Raw genomic sequence first — 22,714 nt, 5'->3', positions numbered from 1 at the left:
GAGAAAGGGGCAGAGGTGGGGCCGCCGGTGGGGACCCTGGGGGGTCTGGAGACTAGGCGGCCAGGGAGGAGCTGTGACCGACCCCGTGGCAAGTTCAGTTCTGCCTTGTCAACTTGGCCGTGTAACAAACACCACCGACCGAGGGACCAAAACCACATGTGTGTGCTCCTAACCATTTGAAGGTGGGAGCCCAGGTCTGGGGATGGGGGGGTCCGGGTGCAGGTGGGAGGGGGGTCCGGGTGCAGGTGTGGTGGGGGTTCTGGATGCAGGTGTGGAGGGGGGTCCGGAGGGGGTCCGGGTGCAGGTGGGAGGGGGGTCCGGGTGCAGGTGGGAGGGGGGTCCGGGTGCAGGTGTGGTGGGGGTTCTGGGTGCAGGTGTGGAGGGGGGTCCGGAGGGGGTCCGGGTGCAGGTGTGGAGGGGATTCTGGGTGCAGGTGTGGAGGGGGGTCTGGGTGCAGGGGTGGAGGGGGGTCCGGAGGGGGTCCGGGTGCAGGTGTGGAGGGGGTCCGGCTGCAGGTGTGGAGGGGGGTCTGGGTGCAGGGGTGGAGGGGGGTCCGGAGGGGGTCCGGGTGCAGGTGTGGAGAGGGTCCGGCTGCAGGTGTGGAGGGGGGTCCGGGTGCAGGGGTGGAGGGGGGTCCGGGTGCAGGTGGGAGGGGGGTCCGGGCGCAGGGGTGGAGGGGGGTCCGGGCGCAGGGGTGGAGGGGGGTCCGGGTGCAGGTGGGAGGGGGGTCCGGGCGCAGGTGTGGAGGGGGGTCCGGGCGCAGGGGTGGAGGGGGGTCCGGGCGTGGCAGGGCTGGCTCCTCCCAGGCCTGCCCTGGGCCTACAGACGCCATCTTCCTGCCTTGTCCTCAGTGGTCCAGCCCCAGGGGTCTGTGTCCTGCTTTGCTCTCCCTGGGGACTCAGTCAGACGGGGCAGGCCCACTGGGGACCCCACTCCACCTCATCACCTCTGTAGGGTGCTGCCTCCACACATGGTCGCATCCTGCGTTGCTGGGGTCAGGGCTCCCCCGTGTGGGTTTGGGGGGGACACAGCTCAGCCCACGAAAGACCTATGGATGGGGAGGAACGAGCCACGCGAGGACTGGGAGACACGGGGCCCCTTTCCGTCCTCCAAGACTCTGACGCAGCCGCAAGTCGGGGGTTTATTACGGCGTGGCGGTGCAGGGGCGCTGGCTCTCGGCCCCTCGGCCGGTGGGGGACCCTGCGAGGTGCCTTCCACATGCTGTGGACGTCCCTGCCAGGCAGCCCACTCCTCATCGTGCATGTGGATGGCGGCCACTCACCTCAGAGCCACGCCGCCTTCACGGGACGGAAACCGTCCCGCCGCAGGCTCGCACCCCTGCTGGTTTTTGAAACACACACGGGGCCCAAAGGCTGCAGCCACTCTGGGGACAGCACAAGCCTCCCGGGAGAGCGGGCGACAGAACCTTCCGGATACACTCTCCATTCTCCGCTGGGCAGGTACATCCGGCAGGAACAACCCGCGGGGCGGAAAATCCACCAAACTGGCCCGAGGGGGTGCGCCGGGGTGCCGTGGTTTTGGGCGCGCTCGGCCGGGGGCTCAGAGGACGTGGCAGGACCCCGCGGGCGCCCCTCCTCGGCTGCACACCTTCCTCTCTCCCGTCTCCAGCGCTGGGGAGGCGTCTCTTCTCCAGGACCTGCGGGAAAGCCCCCTGGGTCTCCTCGGCTGATTGGGGACGCGCTGCGCCTGGGCCAGTCGCTGTGGCCCGAGGAAACCGCTTGGCTTACGCTCGGTTCACATCATTTCCGGGGTCCCAGAGTCAGGAAGGCGCCTCGCCAAAACCACCGTCCAGAGCCGGGAGCTGGTCCCACGGAAGACGGAGGAGCCCGCGGCTCTGTTGACTCCCAGGCTGCCACGCCGGGGCTCCCTCCCCGGATTTTCCCTCTGCGCTCCTGGCGGGAGGAAGGCGCCCTACTGGGCTGACGGTTCGGCCCGTGGACTTCTACGCTGAAGGCATCCCAGTGGCTGCGGGTCGAAAGGTGCCAGCCTCCTCCAGAGAAGAGCCCGCGAATGTGATCTTTGGGAATAGGGACTTTGCCGACACGCTGACGTTGCGGATCTCGGGGTGAGGGCGTGCTGGGCTCCGGGTGGCCCTGATTCCAGGGACAGGGGCCCACAAAGAGAAAGGCAGCTGGGCCTGCTGCCGGATCTGAGCACGCGCCACCCAGCAGGAGGCCGGCACGCTGTGGTCACAACCCAGGCCCTTCGTGCGGGCGTCCCATCAGGCAGATGTGAGAACGGGCGGGGGCCAACACACACAGTCCGCCACCTTCGCCTCCGACGGGGCAACCCGGGAACGAGGTGCGCTGGGGCATCGTTGCGAGTGGCACCTGACCTCCGTGAGGAGCGGGGGGGGGGGGGCGCACGGCCAGGGTCAGATGCGGTCTCTGCTCCAACACCGGGTGACCAGAGACAGCAGGCTGTGTGCCCCAGGGGCTGTGAACCGAAATCATCTGCATGGAACACACGGGAAGGGAGGACGCGGCGGGGGGGGGGGGGGGGTCCGCGGGGAGCCTGCGTGGGCGTCGGGACAACGCCCGGGGCCAGGGTAGCGCACCCCCGAGTTTCCGGCTGACTGACGGAGGAAGCTGGTGCTCTCAGCTCGGGGCTGGGCAGCCTGGGGACACACGCCGCTGGCTGGGTCGGTTCTCTGGATAACCCGAGGGCGCTCTGTTTTCTGGACTCCGCTCTGGGGGCCTGACGTGCACGGGGGACCCGCCGTGTCATGGCATTCACCGGGTAATCTCTCCACCTTTGCCTCTCTGCCTCAGAGACCACGGTCTGGGGGGAATTCTTCCCACGAAGGATGTTGCTTCTTGAGATTCTTTCCACTTCGTTCTTCCAGCAAGAGTAAGTCCCATTCGGGGACTAGAAAACCGACAGGTCACATCTGTTACAGGATCTGGTGCATCCAGGTGGCCTTTGTAAAAATGGTCCATTGATCGTGGTCACGACGATTGTAAAACACGGGATAGATTAATACAGAGCTTGGCGAACACGGACACTTCTAACCCTGGGTGTGACAGAAACTAAGCCGGCATCATCTCCTGTGCATGGGCTGTCCCCTCCCTGAGCCCAGTAACACCCACGTATGTCTGTGAGTGACTGCAGGATAGCCCGGGGGGGGCACAGCTGGGGGGACAGCCGGGGGGGACACGACTGGGGGGACAGCCAGGGGGAGACATGGCTGGAGGACAGCTGGGGGGGACACAACTGGGGGGACACGACTGGGGGGACAGCCAAGGGGAGACACGGCTGGGGGACAGCCGGGGGGATGTGACTGGGGGAGAGCGGGGGGGGTGACATGACTGGGGGTACAGCCTGGGGGGCCCCGGCTGGGGGGACAGCCCTGGGGCACAGCTGGGGGCTAGCCTGGGGGTGCATGACTGGGGGGACAGCCAGGGGGGACACAGCTGGGGGACAGCCGGAGGGATGTGACTGGGGGGTAGCAGGGGGTGACATGACTGGGAGTACAGCCGGGGGGGCCCCGGCTGGGGGGACAGCCCTGGGGCACAGTTGGGGGCCGGCTGGGGGGACAGCTGGAGAGGACATGACTGGGGGGACAGCCAGGGGGGGCACAACTGGGTTGACAGCCTGGAAGAGGGCACAGCTGGGGGGGCAGCCTTGGGGAGGGGACATGGATGTAAGGACACCCTGAGGGAGGGACAGCCGTGGGGACAGTCTGGAGGGGCACATGACTGGGGGACATGACTGGGGGACAGCCCGGAGGGGCACATGGCTGGGGGGACGCCAGCACCCGCCCACGAGGCCCGTCCCGCCCCGCCAGGGCTCCCAGGGTGGGGTGCAGCCACGCCGGCCTGCCGCGCACCCTCAGGGCAGCCCGGGGCGGGGGCGGGGGGCCTCAAGCGCTGCGTGTACTCGACGCTGGTCCCCGTCACGGGGCAGGGACGCTGGCCCACAAGGACACAGGCAGGACACCGCGGGCCTGGTCTCCATCCAGGGACTTGAGCGGGCCGTGGTGAGGGGGCCCGCAGACAGTCGCGACCCCCGCAGGCGTCCGCGGGACGGAGGCAGCTAGTGCTCCCAGAGCACGGGGCCTCCCCCTGGGCCACCGCCGCCGCCCCACCGCGCTCACCTGCACTTACGAGTCTCGCCCGTCGCGGACCCGCACAGCTCGCGAGTTGTTTGAATTAGAAGCGTGCCGCGCATGCCGCTCACGACGGCCCCGCACAAACCTGCATTAAAATCATCTCCTTTACTCACAGCGCGACCCCCCCCCCCCCCACCCGACACAAAGCCCGTGGAAAACACTGAGCACACAGAAGGCGCCGTCATCCAGCACAGGCCCGGCGCGACGGCTGGTGAAGCGGTAAAACCCGCGTCTACCGCGTGGGAGCGTGACCACGACCTCTGTCCGGGGGCTGCAGCTCCCGGGGCTCTCCTGCGTCACCCGGCTCTCCTTTCCCCTGGGGACAGGCCACATGTCACCTGAGGCAGGCTGCCCTCACACCCGGCTCCTTCCACCAAGCGGAAGCTTCCGACGCCGCGGGACCGCGGCTTCTTTCGGGACTGCGCGGCGGAGCCACGACTCGGGGACCCTGCCGTGTGGTGTGCTCCTCCACGGGTGGCCCTGGTGGCTGTCACGTGCTTCTGCTCCCCACGCCCCCCGCCCCGTCTCTTGTTCTCACTTAAGCCAGTTTGAGGTGGGTTTTCTGTTTCTGGCGACTGAAGGGGTCCCGACCCGGCGCTGGCCCGAACGCTTGCCGCGTGCCCATGGGGACCCGCTTCCCTAAGGTGCGGGGTGCTGGCGGGGGGGGGGGGGGCGGCGTCTCACTGCCCCCATCTCGACAAGGCTCCGTCCACGGGAGCTGGGCTTTCTCGGCACAGGGCTTCGTCCCCAGCCCGCCCTCAGCCAGCACGCAGACAGCCCCCGCTCGGGCCTCCCCTCCGTGGGGGCAGGGGGGGTGCTGCCTGCCAGCCCCTCAGCTGAATCCTCGGCCAGCCCCGGGGCCCGAGACCAGGGCGTCCCCACAATCCTGAGCGGCCAGACGCTGGGCAAGCCAAATGACACAGGAGTAGAGAGGAGCAGACGAGCATCCCGCCCTCACGGTTGACAGGGCAGACGGACAGCCGGCCCAGGACACCTGAGGAGGGGTCTGCAGGGACTTCCAGGAAAGTTTTCTCTATTCTTGAACAGAGACAAGACGCAGGAACATGTTTGTTCTAGCCCGTGGGGAAGTGGGCCTGTGATGATGTGATACCCGGAGCTGCTGCAGCCACGTTGTGACCATGCGGGGAGAAGCCCGACATTCTGGATGCGGCAGAACAGAGAACTGGGGAGAGCCTGGGTCCCTGACTCTGTCAGCCGCTGCCAGTCAAACCACTGTGGACCCTGACTGCAGACTTGTCCCGTGAGGTCAGGGATCTCGTCATCATGCAGCCACTTCTGGCTGAGTTGTTGTCTCGTCTGAAACTGTTGTCATCGACAGAGAACATCCGCTCTCTCTAGGGGGACCCCACTCCTCCCTGGAGTGTCATCCAGCCCGTGTACCCCAAACGCTGTCACGCACAGTCAGGCGCCGTGGCCACCCGGCTCACCAGCGTCCCCGAGCGCCTCTCTGCACGCAAAGCAACGCCAGGTGCTCCCACGCGGAGCCACCAAGAGCCGGAAGCCTGTTTTTAGAGCCCCGAGCTACCACGGAGGCAATCTGACCGCCACGCGTCGGCGCTCTGGGGGCCGCTGGCGGCCGGCCGACAGGCTCGCGACAACCCCCAGGCGGCACCAGCCTCTGCCGGACCCCCCACAGAGCCCCGAAGGCCCTCAGAGCCCGTCCCCACGCGCCCCGTCCAGGTCCGGCCTCTGAGTCCATGAGTGGGAATGTAGCTGAAGTGGGGAATCCGCTAAGCACACGGGCGCCCGGCCCACGGGGTGGGGGTTAGCGCGAGTGCCTCAGGTCCCCGCGGCAGAGGGCTGGGCTTCGTGCCGCGGGGGCTGCGGCTGCGACTTCACACCCCCACCTGGAGCCGGAGAGGCAGGAAATCCTTAACCGCAGAGACGTTTCTAGGAGGATTTATGAACCCACAGAGGAGCGGGGGTGGTGCCGAGGCTCTTGAAAGCCTCTTCCGAGGTCTCGGGGAGAACGCGTGGCGGGCACGTCCCCGCTGGCCTCACAGGAACCGGGGCCGCGGCAGCGACACTAATGGAGATTGATGGGGACGCCCTTTGTGCCGCTGGAGGAATAACCGCAGGACAGAGAGGGAATGAAGTGTGGCGTCCCTCCCGGGGGAGCAGCGGGCTTCGCCTCCTGACATCGGGACACGTCCGTCTCCTGCCGGAGGCGCCGCACGCACCCGGGAGGCTGCACCTTCGGAAGCCGTGACGGATGCTTCTGGGAACAGCCGTCCGGAGGCTCTCGGAGGTGGGTCACCCGAGGAGCGTCTCCGCCTCTTGGTGGACGCCTTCCTGCTCGCGGCACCGGCCCGCTGTGTGTGACACGCTCCCACCCCCGTCCCACCCCCTTGGGAACGCCAGCAGGGACACGGAGTCCCGGACGAGCGAGGCCGCACCCCTGCTGAGGGGACACAGAGGCAGAGCGGCCCCCGCGAAAGCAGCACAGGACAGCCTCCTGTCTTGAGGTCCTGTCTTCCCCAGACCGAGTCCATCCGTCCGTCCAGGCAGCTGGCCGTGAGACCTTCCAGAAACCTGTATGTGTGCGCCCACACGCGTGCACACATACGTGACATGCACACAAATTCACGTGCACACACACACACACACCATCTCCCATAGAGACCCAGGCACACACCACGGAGACGGGCGGCCCGGGAAGGACATTAATGGCTCGTATTTATTCGGGTGCCTATTGGCGGAGTTGAGCGCACACACAGACCACACTCGCTGCCGCACGCACCCAGACCCGGACGTGCACGGTCAACGCAGCCCCAGGACCTCCGGCCGTCCCAGCTGTCTTCGCACAGACAAGGTCCCAGGGCCAAGACGCAGCCCGTGTCCCCGGCTGCGGGGCACAGGCTCACCTCGCCGTGTACTCACAGACGGACGGACAGGCACGCCGCCCTCAGACCTCACGGCAAAGGCTTTGGAGGCTACAGACTCGCACGCAAACACCCACGTGTCAGAAACAGGACACGGGACACACAGAGACCCCTCTCACGCCCCTCCTCATACCAGGCAGTGGGGGGGACGGTCACAGGGCTCGTGGGGTCACCACCCGGTACCCTGATGGGTACCACGTGGCAGCCTGGAGGTCTTCACGCACCCGGCGAGAGAGCCGGCTGCGGGGTCACCGAGGCCTCTGCAAATCACTGGGTCACAGGGAGTGTCACCGAGGTCTCGGTGAGAACACGTGGCGGGCACAACCCGGCCACAGGAAACGGGGCCGCGGCAGCGACACTAATGGAAGTTTTGGAGGACGCCCTTCATGCCGCTGGAGAAATAGCCGCAGGACGGAGAAGAGACGAAGTGTGGCGTCCCTCCCGGCGGAGCAGCGAGCTTCGCCTCCTGACACGGGGACACGTCCGTCTCCTGCCGGAGGCGCCGCACGTATCCGGGAGGCTGCGCGAGGCTTCAGCGCCCAGATGCACAGTCTCCGGGGCCTGTGACCTCCAGCCCATCCAGTCTCTCCCTCGGACACCCCCAGGGGCTCGGACCTGCCAGGGGCCAGGCGCAGAGCGAGGGCTCCGGGCGGGCAGAAGGGAAGCATGTCTCCTTCGGGAACTGACTGCCCGGTCAGGATGCCGCCCGGCCTGCAGTTCCGTGCTCCCCGGGGAGGCAAGGAACCAGGCGTCTCTCCCACGGCTCACCCCGCACACTTCCGTGATGACGCCCCGGTTTTCCCCGTCTCCTTGTCTGAGACCCCTGCCCCTCTCACAGACCCTAGACTCTCAGAGGGGCTGGTGGACCAGGCGCAAGGTACCTCTGGTTCTCCGTCCACTAGATACGACTTATTAGAGTTGACAGCCAGGCCGTTCGCGGCTTAGTTAACATGCACGAAGGCTCTGCAAACACATTGGGGGGGATTGGGGGGGCATTACTACACACGATGTAGGACAAGCTCGGGCACGGCCACTCATTTTTATGATCCTGTTTAATTTGGATTTGCCAGTCTCCCTTTTATTATCCCGTGGGCCAGTCTTAATAATCAAGATCTATGTTATGTGCTTTGTGGCATAATTAAAGCTGCTGCTTAATTAGAAAAGCTACCTACCTCCAGACAAAGAAAAATCAATAACATGTCTAACGGGAGAAAGCGGGTGAGAACTTTGCTTTGAGAGTGGACGGATCTGTCGGGCACGCGTGCACACGCATGCACACACGTGAACACACGCAAACACAGGTGCACGTACATGTGTGCACACAGGTACACGTGCGTGCCATGCACACGGCACGTGCAGACACGTGCACACGTACACACAAATACATGCGCATGCACACGTGTGAACACACACAGGTACACGGGTGCACACAGGTACACGCGCACAACGCACAGGCATGCACACACAGACGCACACAGCACATGCAGGTACACGTGCACACATACACACACAAATACGTACGGACACACATCGACACATAACACGTGCACACGCACACCTGCACACACATTAACACACATACACGTGCACACACAGGCACACTTGCACATGCGTGTACACACGCACAGGCACACATGCACACAAACATACACCCAGTAACACATACACACACGTACCACGTACGTGTACGCGTGCACACACAGGCACACGTGGGTAGGCACACGTGCAGACACACATACACGCACACACACTCCCACATCCCACGTGTGTTTCTCGCGGCTGCACCTGTCAGAATCCAAGAGCAAGGCCGTTTCTCACTGGACGGATAGGCCCCACGGGGCACAAGGCCATCTAGGGAATCGAACTCTGAAAGCTTAAAACAGGCATAGACTGAATTGCACTCATGTACTCATTCGCTCGGTCATCCGTAGACGTTTGGTGAGGGCCTACTGGACGCCAGGTGTGGCTCCCGACGCGTGGCCACATGGAAGGGTCCCGCAAACAGCGCCTGGCCTCACAAACCCAGAACTCGGCACTCTGCAGCGGCCCACCGGGCCTTCCTCCGTGGACTCGTCCGTGCGTGACTCCCTCCGACCCCTGCTGCGGCGTGTCCGGCCCTGGCTGGCACGTCTCTGTCTGAGCACTCGCAGGCCTGGCCACGGGGCGCTCTGAGCGACCACGTTTGGGCTTCAGGACCCGCGGACTGCTCATATGGCAGCTCGCGGGCCCACACCTGGGCCGGGGTGGAAACCCCGAAAACCACCCTCTTCACCTCTGCCCTCCTCGAGAGGACGGCCAGCCAATCTCAGGGAGAGGGACACAGATCCCACCCTGGGGGCGGGGGAGGGGGCAGATTCGAGAAGATCCCATCTTTGGAAAACACAACGTGCCCCACTGGGCTCTGTGGGGACGGTAAGAGCCCGGGGGGAACGCACGCCGCACGACGGGGTTCGGCAAACTCTGGCCCACGGGCCCAGTGCGGGCACTTGACCTTTCCTGCCTTGGTCTCCTGTCTGTAGAGCGTGGGCAATGCCGGTCCTCAAGGCCCTGGCACAGGGCAGCACCGGCAGCACCTTCTTAAACAAGCCCCAGGGACACGAGTGGCCCTGCGCTCGCCAAGCTGCACGAGAGCACGAGTCTCCCCTAGACACGGCGGCCGTGTTCTAAGCCACGGGTGCATGAGGGCTGTGGCTGCACGCGAGTAACCCCCACGACGCTGTCCCCTGGGGGGGGGGGGGCAGCATGTCCAGACAGGCCAGGAGCCGGCGGGACAGGACGGGCTTCTTTCCGGCTTGTCATTCACACGCGTGACCGGGCTGGTCTGTGCGTGTCCCGATCACAAAGCCTCCGCCTTTCTTTTTGGGAAAGAAATGGCTACAGATAAACATGTAAGAAAATGAAACCCACACTGTCTACTTCAGGGAGGCGGGGAGCTGTGCCCTTCCAGTCGGAGTGTCCGTAAAGTCAGGTTTCTACCGACTAAGGCGTATTGTAAATGGCGGCCCTTTGAGAGTTTGCCCTGACGTCTTCTTCTGCGACGTGAGGCTGGCAGGGAGCTGGTCGCTCCTGTCGGTTTTTATTTTGGCAAACGGAGGCTTCCTACGGGGGGAGTCTCTGCCACTCAGGGAAGGGCGGTGGGTCTCAGTCCTCAAAGGGAAACCCAGAGGAGCATCCGTGGCTCAGGCAAATCCCAGCAGAGATGCCGGAGCAAAGCATTGTGGGGACTCAAGGGTGTGCAGGGATGAGCCAGACGGAGCAGGGAGAGCCCTTTCCGCTTTAAGAAGCAGGAAACAAAATTCCAATTGATTAAGCAAAAGACTTATAAACGTACATGTGTGTGCGCTAGTTTACTACAGAGCCTGGAAGGCTTTTCATTTGTTTATAATTTATCGCAATCGTAGCTTCAGGAACAGCTGGATCCAGGTGCCGCGACGGTAGCGCTGGAACCCGATTCCCCCCCACCTCCCAGCTCTGCCAAGCCCTGCACTGCATTTGCCCTCGGGGTTCACGGGTGGGTTGTGGGAGCTCCCAGCCTCCCTTTCATGATAATAAGATGGCTAAGCTCCCCAAGTTCCCATAATTGCAATTTTACTTTGACTGAAAGGCCTGATGTTTTTCCCCAACGGCCTGAGGTAATTCCAAGGTGCACTCTGACTGGATGGGCCCAGACCATGTGACAGCCCCGAGCCGGTCGCTGAGGTGGTGGACACAATGCTCTAATCACCTTAATCCCAAATCCTGTGATCTGGCCCGCAGCTGGAACAGCAGCTGGAACAGCAAGTTTCCTGTGGGTTCCCCTGTGTGAAGGGGGAGCTGGTGCCCAGAGAAGGACAACAGGATTCCGGGGAGGCGGACAACAGCGTCTGTCACACACGCTCCCGTCTGTCCTCTACGTGTCCTGCTCTGATGGTGGATGATGCAGCAGGACCACCAGGAGAGCCTCCCCCAGCCCAGCGCCGGCCACGGCAGACGGGTAAGCGTCCTCGACCCCATGGGCTCCCTTGTGGCCACAACTGCCGCCAGATGACGACACAGACAAGGACAGGCTTCCTAGAGTCTCTGGTGGCGAAATCCCTGAGGCTGCAAGTGCCACGATCAGATCGGTGACATGGGAGGTGGGGGCCACTCCTACCACGTGCACAGGAAAGGCCTGGCCCCTGCCAGCTCCTGGGAGGTGGCTTCTGAGCCCTTGGGACATCCTGCCTGACGAGAGTGTCGTCGCCTATGTGGGACAGTCTATGCTGCAGAGTGATCTATGCTGGAGCCCTGAGCCACAGCATGGCCAGACCTCTGGGGACGGGGACTGAGGTCGGCCGGCCAATAAAACTCCGGACACCAGGGCTCGAATGAGCCCCCTGTTGTAATTCTTCATACGTGCGGCCACTCGCCATTGCTGGGAAAATTAAGTGCTCCCCTGGCCCCTGCCCTGTTCTCCGTGATGTCATTCTGTCCTTTAACAAACCGCATCGGGCGTATAACAGCTTTGCCGAGTGTGGTGAGTCCCTTCAGCGAGTTGCTGAGCCTGGGGTGGCTTCGGGGGGGTCTCTGAAAGGCACCGTGGGTGCCCAGCTCAGAGCCAAGAACAGCGCCCGACTCCAGCCGCAGGGTGAGGCCTGAGCGGCCACTTATTTAGGTCCTGCTCCAGAGGTCGGGGCACGCTGGGGGGCGCTCAGGACTACCACGCGCACTCACGCATGTGCACACACACATCCACACGTACATGTACACACGTGCACACTCAAACACTCACAGCCACAATCTCAGAGCACAGATTGGGTACGTCGCAAACCTGAGTCACTCAAGCCCGTGTCTGTGACTTTGTCACATCTGGACGTCCCCCGCGTCCTTCACTTAGCATGCTTCTTCAAATTGGCCTGTTTTACACTTAATTGCATTTTTTACTCAAACAAAGAATCGTTATTCCATCTCACAAGAGGAAAGCCGGCCTTACTCATGCTGAATCGATGGTACCCTCGAACACGAAACTGTTCTCGCCCGTGGTTGTGGCTGAGGCCGCGGGAGCGCGCGCTCCAGGCCTCCGCCCTCCGGGGCCACCCAGGAAGGGGGAACCTCTCTGGGACGAAGTCACAAGACAAGCAGGAGAGCCGGGCAGTGAGCTGTCGCCGTGCGGCTCCAGAGAGCAGGCCGCACCTAACGTCCTTGCCGCACCATAGACGCACCGGTTTCGGGAACCGCCCGGCCAGCCCCGCGCAGACGCGCACGCCGACACCCAGCGCCAGCTCACCTGGGAGACCCGCTCTCGGGCACCTCACCCTCGGAGCAACTGACGGGGAGCTGGCGGTCGGATCCCGCTGCCTGGCCTCGCGGGGCGGCCCGGAGGCCACCTCCGCCGTCCTGAATCCGCCGCTGCCCCACCACGTGCGCCAGCGGGCCCCACCCCTAGCCACGCCCAACACGCACCTGCCCACGCTTCCTCCCTCCGGGCCGCCGGCCCTCCCACCTCTCGCGGGGCTTCCCGGGACGGCCTCCCACCCCAGGGCCTCGCGACACAGCCCAGAAATGCTCCCCGCCCCCTTCATGGAGTTTCCTCCGGGGCCCAGGCCCCGCCCATCACCAGGACCCCCACTCCCGGCCCCGCCCGGCACCACCACCCCCTCCCCCACCCCCGGCCCAGCCCGGGCCTCAGCACCTCCCCGGGGGTTCCCGGCCGCCTGCCCCGTTTCTGCAGACGGAACCACAGAAAGGAGCCGGGCCGAGCCTGCCTTTCCTCTCCAGGACCCAGGTGCCAGGCTGGCGGGACTTTTTTCACGCAATGACGTCCGCTTAATATGGCATTTTGTTCCAATTTCGTCCCCGCCAAGGCACCTAACGAGCTTTCAAACAGGATGCCGCGCTTGTAGAGCAGGGCTCAGTCCTGAGAGGCCTCAAGGCCAGGCCGCAGCCGGCGACAGATTTGGGGGGGCGGGGACGGGAATAGTGGACGCCTTTAGATGGTGGGGGAGGGGGGCCCCCACCGCAGCGACGGGACCACAAGCAGTGACGCAAGTCCAAGCCGGCTTTCTTACGCCCGCGCGCGTCTGTGTCGACAGAGACACCAGAAGGCGGCGCGGTCGCGGGTGTGGCCGACTCCACGTGCCGGGTCTCGACCCCGTGCCGCCTGCAGGGCCTCGAGCGCACACGTCGCCGTGCTCCGGGGGCCGCAGCTCGCGGGTGCGGGGTGTGCGGGAGCGGTGCCCGGGAGGAGGGCCGCGAACTCACTTTTTGGGCCTGTAGTCCGGGATGGTCCTGTCCAGGGAGATGCGGTCGCTGAGCTGCGCGTTGTACCCGTATTCCTCGTATTTGCTTTCTGTCTCCTGGCTGTCCTCACGAAGGGTGGCCGCCATGCCGCCCTGGCCCAGGCCCCCAGGCCCCTCCACCAGGCCGATGGGCTTGGCGAGGCCTGGCGGGAAACGGGAAAGGAGGGCGGTCAGCCAGGCCCCGGGACCCCCGTGCCCTCCCGCGCCCGCCCCCAGCCTCCGCTGGCGGCCCCCTTCTTTCAGGCCGAACTTGGCAAACCCCCTGCTCGCTGAGGGACCCTGACACTCGGAATTCAAGGAAAGTCTGTTAACTTTAAAATTAAAAAATAAATAAATAAATAAATGCTCACCGACCCTTGATGTCGTGGGTCTTTCTGACCTGCACACAGTGGGACGCTAGCTGGGTTAAGTACCCGCGGCCTCCTGGGAGTCCCAGAGCCCCCGACACGCAGGACACCCGCCGCAGGACCCTGCCTCGAGCGCCGAGCGGGTCGGAGCTGACCTGGGGGGCCAGGCGGGAGACGCGGCCTCTGAGCGGGGCTGCGGGGCCACCAGGCCTGTGTGCTCGTGCTCGTGGGCTACCGAAGGCCAGGCCAGGGGCTTGCTCTTCTGGAAGGTTCTTCTAAGTGGCCACTCCTGCCAGAGGGGAACGCGGCTCCGAGGGAACCGGACCCCAGCACAGCACCCACCGCACGCGTGGGGCCAGCACCCTGGCTCTCCGTGGGGCGGGGACCCTGGTCCCGGCCCAGCTGCGCGGACTAGTGCGCAGTCCCGCCTCGGCCCAGATTGCAGACCCCAGGGAGGGCCGGACCTCGGGCAAGGGGCTCTTCCCTACGCCACTGCCCCCCTGAGGTTTGTTACTCGAGACCCCCCAGGGGCACAAACCGAAATCCAAGCTGTACCGCCCTCCAGTCCGGCCCCACCCCTCCCCTCCCCACGCTGCCGCCCTGCAGGGGAGCCCCAGGCCACAGAACCTCGGCGTTTTCCGGAATCCTCCATCATAAACCGGTTAACCACGTAGGACGGAAGGGTACGCATTGGGTGTAAAATTGAAAAATTATGTGACACATAAATCATTTCCGCTTCTTAGTTTAATGTTGTAAAAAAATACATATAATCATGCTATTTTTTTTTAATTTTTTTTTCAACGTTTTTATTTATTTTTGGGACAGAGAGAGACAGAGCATGAACGGGCGAGGGGCAGAGAGAGAGGGAGACACAGAATCGGAAACAGGCTCCAGGCTCTGAGCCATCAGCCCAGAGCCCGACGCGGGGCTCGAACTCACAGACCTCGAGATCGTGACCTGGCTGAAGTCGGGCGCTTAACCGACTGCGCCACCCAGGTGCCCCTATAATCATGCTATTTTTAAATGTCTGTGCTGCACCGCATTTTCCGCCTTCAAAAGTCTGTAAATAGCCACCTCCCAAAGGCAGATGTCCCCCCAAACCTGAGGGGACAGCAGTGTCGCTGCTCAGGGCCAGGCCCAAGGGAGGGGGGGCTGCTGTGGGGGGTGGAGGACCCAAGGGGTGGGGCCTGGAGGTGGGGCCTGGCAGGGGGTGGGGGCCCAGGGGTGGGGTGGGCCCACAGTGAGGGTGGACTGGGCTAGGACTGGAGGAGAGGGAGAGAACCAGCCTGGGGGGTGAGGCCCTGAAAACTCACTGGGCTTCTTCACGTCACTTTTGAAAGTCACTTGTAAAAGTGAGATGCACGCAGGTCAGAAGATTCAAACAATGTAGAAAGCTCTGGAAAGACCATTTCCTGTGCCAGCCCCACTCTGCAAAGAACAGCACTTTTCTGGCTTGAGCTCTCCGCTCTGTCCCCGCACATGCACGGGATCTTATGGTCACTTTCCCCGGACGCCTACAGGTGCACGGGCGGGGGGGGGGGGGGAGACGGAGCTAAGTCCACCCACCCGCCCTCCTCCTGTGGTCCCGGCTGTGGCATTATTCTCGGTGATGCCGGGGTTGCCTTTGTGACCTTAAGAGGAATCCTTTTGGCTCTATTTCTGGAAGCGTCACTTTAGACAGAGCCTGCCGACTCCCTAGCGAGTTAAAGGAAAAATTAGCATTCTCCCGGGAGTTCTGCTCAACGGCTCTAAGTTTCATTTACTCATATATTTCTCCAGTTATACAGACTCCTAACCATATACGAATAAGCTAGAGGTCCGCGGCACGAGCTGTGCCTCGTTAGCAGCCCCGTATTTACCATGCACTGAAAATTTTGTCAAGAAGGCCGTTTGCATGTTGTTGTTCTGACAACAATAACAATTTAAAAATAAGACGATGAATAAGCCCCCAAAAGAAATAGCTATGCCATCGCTTCCACATCATCCGAGGTCACTTACGGCATCTAATTTTGTTCAACGAGCGTGACCCAGCCCTCCCTGACTGGTCTGTAGGTGGGTTCTAAAATGAGGAGCGAGCCCGCATTCGCCACCTGCTCGCTGCAGAGGGGGCCTCAGGCGAGCCCCCCGACCCGGTTTGTGCCCCCCCCCCCCGCCGTGAAGAGCTTTCAGACGTCAAGGCGTCATCGCTTGCCTTCCAGACACTATTAATTTCCCGAAATGTGTGCATTTTGGTTGGCTTTGGGCTCGGATCTTGACTTTCTGTCCACTTTTTAGGTAGCAACAATACACAGCGTGTGCCCTGCGGACACAGGAACTCGGCCGGCAGTCCCATGCCACCACGTCCCCGGGCCCCAGACAAGAGCACCTGCTCCGGGGAGGCCGGCGGATTCCAAGGGGAAGGGAGGCAGGAGGCCTGTGACACAGGAGAGCGCGTGACCGCCAGCGGTCCGTAAAAATCCGTGAAATTTGCACAAGGCGTTCCCGCGGTTTTGGTGCTTTTACAGACAGTGAAAGAGGGATGTCCCCGTCAAGAGGGAGCACCCTGAACACCGACGTGGGGTGAGGCGCCAGGGAGCAAGGCCCTGGTCACGTCTCCATCAACCCGCCAGTTCCTGTCAAAGTCACCTCGCTGGACATTACCTTTGACTCACTGGCCAGCACCCGTGTAACTCACGTGTGGACGAGCCCACGTGCCACACGCGTGTCCCCGGCAAGGCACCGCCCTCCGCGCTCACCGTCACCAGACGGTCTCGGCAGCAGGCCCGGGGCGGTTTGAAAAGCGAAACCAATAAAAGCACGAACGCATGAACAAGACGCTCTGACAGACCTTGAACAGGACACTTGTCCAGGGTGGGGGCGCCGGGGCAGGGCCATGCCTTATGCCCCCGGGCCGGCCTCAGAGCTCCCGCCTCCACCGCGAAGACCCCCCAGCACTGATTTGGGTAGAAATGAACCCAGAGAGCGCCAAAGCGGCATCCCCAAACCATGTGAGTGAGCGAGCCCCGGAGTGTGAGCAGCGCCTGAGCTCCCGGCCGCACCCCTGCCACCCCACTACCTCGGCCCTGGGGGGCGGGGGCTCCTCAGAGGAACGGGGGCTGTAGTCCTGGGGGCCTGGCTGGGACACAGACAGCAGGGGCCCACGCAGAGCAGCAGGTGCGCGGGTGTGGGGTGGGCGGAGCACTGGCATCTCCAAGAAGCTTCCAGACATGCAGATGCTGCCTTCCAGGGACCCCACTTCTGCGTGGCGCAGGGGCTCCCGGCCTTCTGTGGGGGTGGGTCATGTGCTGCTGGCCCCAGCAGGAGTTTCGTGTGGAACCCGCCTGTGGCTCCAGGTAAGGGTTCGGGGCTGGTCACTTCTGGGCCTCGCCCTGCGTCTTGACCCCTGACCTCTGAGCAGCCGCGGCAGCTCTGAGAGGCTGGCCCTGGGGGGCACGGCTCGGGGGAGACAGTCAGAGCCACCAGCCCAGTTAGGGCTCTGCCTGAGCCGGAAGGTCTGTTAGAGCTCCGCCAATTAAAAACCCGCGGATGTGATTTAGCTGTTAAGGAGTCGTGCATATCAGTGCTCCCTGTGGGGTTGCCGGGACTCTCATCTTCCCTCTTTCTGGGATGCCTGGTGTTGACTCACGTTCTCTCTCACAGATCCTTCTGGAGAGGCAGGTTTGCTTGATCCTCGGGTAACGAGGGCAGACGGAACCAGGAGGGACTTGTGAAGATTGAAGGTGGCCTGTCATTACTGGGGGGCCAAGGCCCGAATTCCACTGAACTGATGGCCGACAGCCGGCCGAGGCCCCTGGGGTCTACACCTAAAGACACGGCTCTGTCCTCACATCTCCCAGAGTTCTGGCTTCCGAGCACCCCCACTGGGCCCGGTTGGGGGTGGGGGCAAAACGTCCTTGTTCCTGCTGCCGCCCTCCGGGGTTCATGCTCTCGTTAGCCGGGCCACCAAACGCATGACCCACAGGCCCGGCGGCCGTGTGGGTTGAATCACGGCTGGGCCCTGGTGCTCCGGACTCGTGGCCGTGGCCTTATTTGGAAAGGGGTCTCTGCAGAGGTAACTACTTAAGATGAGGTCATCCTGAATTGAGGTGCGTCCTAACCCAATGGCTGGGGTCCTCATAGGAAGAAGGGATTTCGGACACAGACACACACAAAGAGAAGATGGCCACGGGACGACCGAGGAAGAGCCTGGAGGGACGCGGCCACGAGCCAAGGAACACACGGGGCCACCAGGAGCCGGACGAGGCGGCACGCACCCTGGAGGGAGTCTGTGGAGGGAGCAGGGCCCCGCCCCGCCTGGACCTCAGGCTTCTGGCCTCCAGCCGTCTGCTGTTCCAGCCGTCGCTGTGTGTGGTGCTTTGTCAGGGCAGCTCCAAGAGGCCAGGGCGCAGACCGACCGGTCTGCCACCCAGACCTGCGTCAGCTGGGACAACCGGACACACTGACGGGAGCCGTGCATCGGACAGCGCTCAGCGCAGCCCATCTCGGGCCACCCTCCCGGGCAGATGTGGGTGCGGATCACAAAGGCACCTCCTCAACCAGAGTGAGAGGTGGTTTTTCCCGCGAGCAATTTTCCACTTCCTCCTGTATCGGAATCGGGGCCCCAAACTCTTGGTTCCATCCTCGAATGCGATGTGATTTTGACAACAATGGGAAATTTGCATGCGTCAGCTCGGCCTTTGAAACGTCTGTCCAAGGACTTCAACGCAAACAGAAGCCACACCTCCTACCCGTGACTCTGGGACTTCCGCAGGTCACAGGCTGGTGGGACAGCTGTCGGTGGTTACACTGGCCAGTGGCCGATGGGGCTTCCTCTGCTCCCCGTGACGGGCCCTACACCACGTGCTTTTCTCACCCCATTTCCTAGAGGGGACCCCTGAAGCTCACAGTGGCTGCATGGCCTCCTACCCGCGTGCTTTAAACTTTAAAACCTGAAAGAAGAACTTTATTTTACTTTCTAAAGTTTATTTTGATTTACTTTCGAGAGAGACAGACAGATGGTGCGTGGGGGAGGGGCGGAGAGAGAAGGAGAGAGACACAGAATCCAAAGCAAGGCTCCTCGCTCTCCGTGCGGAGCCCATTGTGGGGCGGGAACTCATGAACCACGAGATCGTGACGCAAGCAGAAATCAAGAGTCGCACACTTACCTGACTGAGCCACCCAGGCGCCCCAGAGAATTTTAGAGGGAACCAGTCACGGTCACCAACTTTCCACTTTGCCATCGTGGATATTCGTTACAACGACCTGTTCCTATCGGCACCGTTCCAGACGGCGCGTCCTCGCCTCGCCTCGCCTCGCGGCAGCAGGGCCAGATGCTCTTGGGCGAGCCGCAGGTGCGTGAGGTGGACACTCGCCCCTGCGCAGGCAAAGAGGCTCCCCCGTCCGTGGGGCCGCCCCTCCCCAGCCCTTGGCCCTCCCGGTCGGGCTGGAGACGAGGACGACGGTGCAAACACCCACGGCCCGTGTGGCGGGAGGACGGAGCGGCTGGCCGTGGAGGGTGAGTCCGGCCATATCACGGCGCCCAGACCGAAAGCAAGTCCTGGCTGCGGGCATCCGGGGGACCCCTTTCACATCCAAGAGGGGCCTGATGCCTTCTCAAAAAGTGAGCTTCCAGCAGGCATTCCGGAACCTTCTTCAGGTCGGCAGGAACCCCACGAGGACTGAGCCCTCCCCGGCTTCTCCAGCGTCTCGGGCTCCGGTGACCACGCTGCCCTAGGAGAGGCTCCGCGGGACGTGCCCGCACTCAGTCCTCTGGCTGGAGAAGTCCACGTTCTGCTTTTTGCTTCCTTGAAATCATTGCCAAAAGTGTCTCCCCCGTGATCGTATGCAAAACGCAATTATAATCAACAATTGCCTTCTGAACCACCACGTGAGAGCCTGTCGAACGGATAGATACACGTCGCTTGACACGTCCTGCGTGTTTGCAGCTGTTTGTTAGCTCGCGTGGCTCCAGCTCTCCCGGGGCCAGCCTCCTCCCGCACACGGTGTGGTCGTCGCCTATGCAGCCCACTGTCCCCACCCAGGTTCCCGCTGGACACAGAGCGGCCGACGGTCGGTCTGTGCCTCAGTGGGTTAAATCGCCAGGAGGGAGCGCCCCCTCCCCTGGTATCTCGAGCGTCCAGAAGAAAGGGTTTGAGGGCCGGTTTTGTCTACACAGAAGGAGGCCCCCCACTCAGGTGTGCTCCATCCTGGAGCAGGTGGACGGGAGCCCGGCCGGCTCGGGCACAACAGCCAGCCTCGGCAGGGGCTGCTTAGACAGTGGCTCTCCCGGGGGTCCAGACGGTCGGGGCCTGGGTGGAGGCGACAAAGCTAGGCCCCTGGCCAGGAAAGCGAATTACCAAGGTCGGAGAACCCACAGCTTCCGGAACATTCTCTGCTCTGGGGCTCTCGCTCCGTGAGGTGGGTTTGGCCTCAGAGGCAGGGACCTGGCTTTTCGGAGAAGGAGCTTCCTTGCAACACAGGGCTCCTCCCGCTTTATTCTCCGGGGTCGCCGGAGGGGCGCGCGTGCTCCTGAAGTGCACAGAGGTCACTGCTAGGGAACAGTCATTTCAAGCTCCTGTCGTGTGACCTGAGGGAACGCGCTTTCTGAGCACGTGAGGTAATTTGGAAGCCATCGCGGCGAGGAGACGGCTGTGCCTGCCCCCCCCGGAAAGCGCCTACTCACACGTGGTGACCCGTGGGGCCCCGGCCGTCAGGGGCGCACTGGGGCTCCCGGCTGTGGGACTGGGGCCGTTGCCCAGACGCTTTCTCTCGATTCACGAGACCGGGGACACTGTCCCTCGGCACCCGCGTCACGGGGCCAGGGGTGGGTGCCCCCGTGCTCCAGACCTCACCCAGCCTGAGGCCCCAGACCTTCCAGGCTTTCAAGAGAAGGCAGCAGCCCAGCCGCGGTCCGGAAAACTAGCATTAAGGTACCAAAGGTCTGTATCTGTCAGCACAGGTGTGGGAGACTACGTGACGGCTCCCAAAGATCCCCGGAACCCGTGGCCGCGTCGCCCTGGTGGGAAATGGGTCTTGCAGATGGGATCACCGTCAGGACCCCGAGACGCAGAGGGTCCTGGGTCGTCCGGGAGGGACCTACACGCCGCAAGACGCCCTTAGAGCAGAGAGGCTGCGGGAGGCAGACAGCTGTTTCTGTGGACGGCCCGGGCACGTCATGAAGAGCCGCCGACACGGAAGCATTGAGAGGGGCTTGGGGCTCAGAGCGAGTCTCAGCGGCACTGCCCCCCGGGGCCCCGGAATTCAACCCGAGAGGTTTCATGTGCAAGCCTGAGCTCCCAGCCCCTTCGGAAGGGTCCAGCCTTACACTAGTGCAGGAGGGCAGCTCCCCGTCCCCCCCCCCCCCCGTTTTACACGGCTGCCTCGAGGTTGAGAGGTTATGCCTTGGTTTAGACGGCTGGGGAGGGCGGTGGGTGGAACGGGGGCCCCAGGAGCTGGAACCCACGAGTGTGGCCTTATTTGGAAATGGGGTCTTTGCAGACGTAACTAAGGTAAGGACTTTGAGATGAGACCGTCCGGGATTAAGGTGGGTCCTAAATTCAACGCCAAGTATCCCGATAGTTCAGAGAGGGCTCAGAGAGGCACACACGCACCGGAGAAGCCACACGATGACGGAGACAGAAGGAGTCAGGTGTCCCCAAGCCAAGGATTGCCAGGGGCCACTAGGAGCTGGAGAGACACCTGGAACAGAGTCTCCCTCGGAGCCTCCAGGAGGAGTCAACTTTCCAGCACTTGGATTTCAGGCTTCAGCCTCCAGAGTGTGAGAGAATGAATTCCTGTTGTTTGAAGCCACCGCATTTGTGGTCACTTGTTACAGCAGCCAACAGGACACTCACACGGGGGGAGGGAGGGGGGGAGGGTGTGGGAGGGGAGGGGAGGGGAGGAGAGGGAAGAGAAGAGGAGGGGGAGGACAGGTGTGGGAGGAGGAGGGACAAGGGGAGGGGGAGGGTGGGGGAGGGAAAAGAAGAGGAGGAGGGAGAAGGTGGGGGAGGGGAGGAGAGGGAGGGTGGGGGAGGAGAAGAGAGTGAAAGGAGGAGGTGGAGAGGGAACCGAGGAGGGGAGGGGAGGGTGGGGGAGGGGAGGAGTGGGAAAAGAAGAGGAGGGGAAGAGAAGAGGGGGCAGAGGTGGGGGGAGGAGGAGGAGGAGGGGTTGGGGAGGGGGAGGGAAGGGGCGACAGAGGTGGGGAGAGGAGGGGAGGAGGGGGAGGAGGGGTTGGGGAGGGGGAGGGAAGGGGGGACAGAGGTGGGGAGAGGAGGGAAGGAGGGGGAGGAGGGGTTGGGGGGAGGGAAGGGGGCATAGGTCGGGGGAGGAGGGGGTGGGGAGGGGGGAGAGAAAGCAGGGCAGAGGTGGGGGAGCAGGGGGAGGAGGGGGAGGAGGGGAGAGGTTCTAGGTAAAGGGATCGTGGTAGACACTATGGATGCTTGGCCAGCAGTTTGGGGTAGAAATGAGTTCAGCTAAAACGCTCGCCTCCCCGGGCTGACCTTGCAGCCAGGGGTGGCCAGTGACCAAGATCTATTTGCTGGGTGAAATTTCTGGGAAATGTGTCTAAAAGGCACAGACTTGGCAGGTGTATACGTCTGTTTGCCTTTGTCTGCGGTCCTTCCCCCCTTCTCCTGCCTGGAGCTAGGACTCGATGCCCAGAGCTGGAGCAGCCACCATGTGACCACGAGGCCGAGGGCCGCACAATAGGAAGGGAGAGGCTAGAATGAAATGGGGCTGGGCCCCTGAGGATGGCCTCCAGTCCCCTGGGCTCGGCGTCCCCGAGAAGAACGGGCCCCACGCAGTCAGGACCCTGTGTGCGGTCCCAGAGCGAGGGAGCCAGGCTGCCCCCCCCTCCACACACACACACACACACACACACACAAGGACGGGGCAGGCCGTCCAGGGGCCTCTTCCAGCCCCCTCCCAGAAGAGTGACTTCACACCTGCCAACCCACGCCTTCCAGACAGGGTACCTGGCGAACGTGGGCGGCCGTGAGTTTTCAGCTCGGGAGGAAGCGTGGCTTTCAAGCTCGCAGCTTGTTTGAGTCACGGATCCCATCTGCCACCGTGACTCAAGCCAATATTCCGAGAGGAAAC

The 22,714-nt window shown here is 63.1% G+C and overlaps 1 protein-coding gene across 1 annotated transcript in view; it reads right to left on the bottom strand.

Annotated features, from left to right (window-relative positions):
- Positions 1 to 22,714, bottom strand: part of GALNT9 (polypeptide N-acetylgalactosaminyltransferase 9) — an 83,589-nt gene that overhangs the window by 44,872 nt on the left and 16,003 nt on the right. The window contains exon 2 of the mRNA XM_047101050.1: positions 13,255 to 13,435. Within this exon, the coding sequence (XP_046957006.1) occupies positions 13,255 to 13,435 (181 nt within the window). The remainder of the gene's footprint in view (positions 1 to 13,254; positions 13,436 to 22,714) is intronic.

This window comes from Lynx rufus, unplaced genomic scaffold, assembly GCF_022079265.1.
Source record: "Lynx rufus isolate CCGP_SWC_20201006 ecotype Redwood Valley unplaced genomic scaffold, mLynRuf1.p SCAF_55, whole genome shotgun sequence".
Lineage (NCBI taxonomy): Eukaryota > Metazoa > Chordata > Mammalia > Carnivora > Felidae > Lynx > Lynx rufus.
The sequence above is the reverse complement of the archived record's forward strand: the minus strand, read 5'-3'. Positions and strand labels throughout refer to the sequence as shown.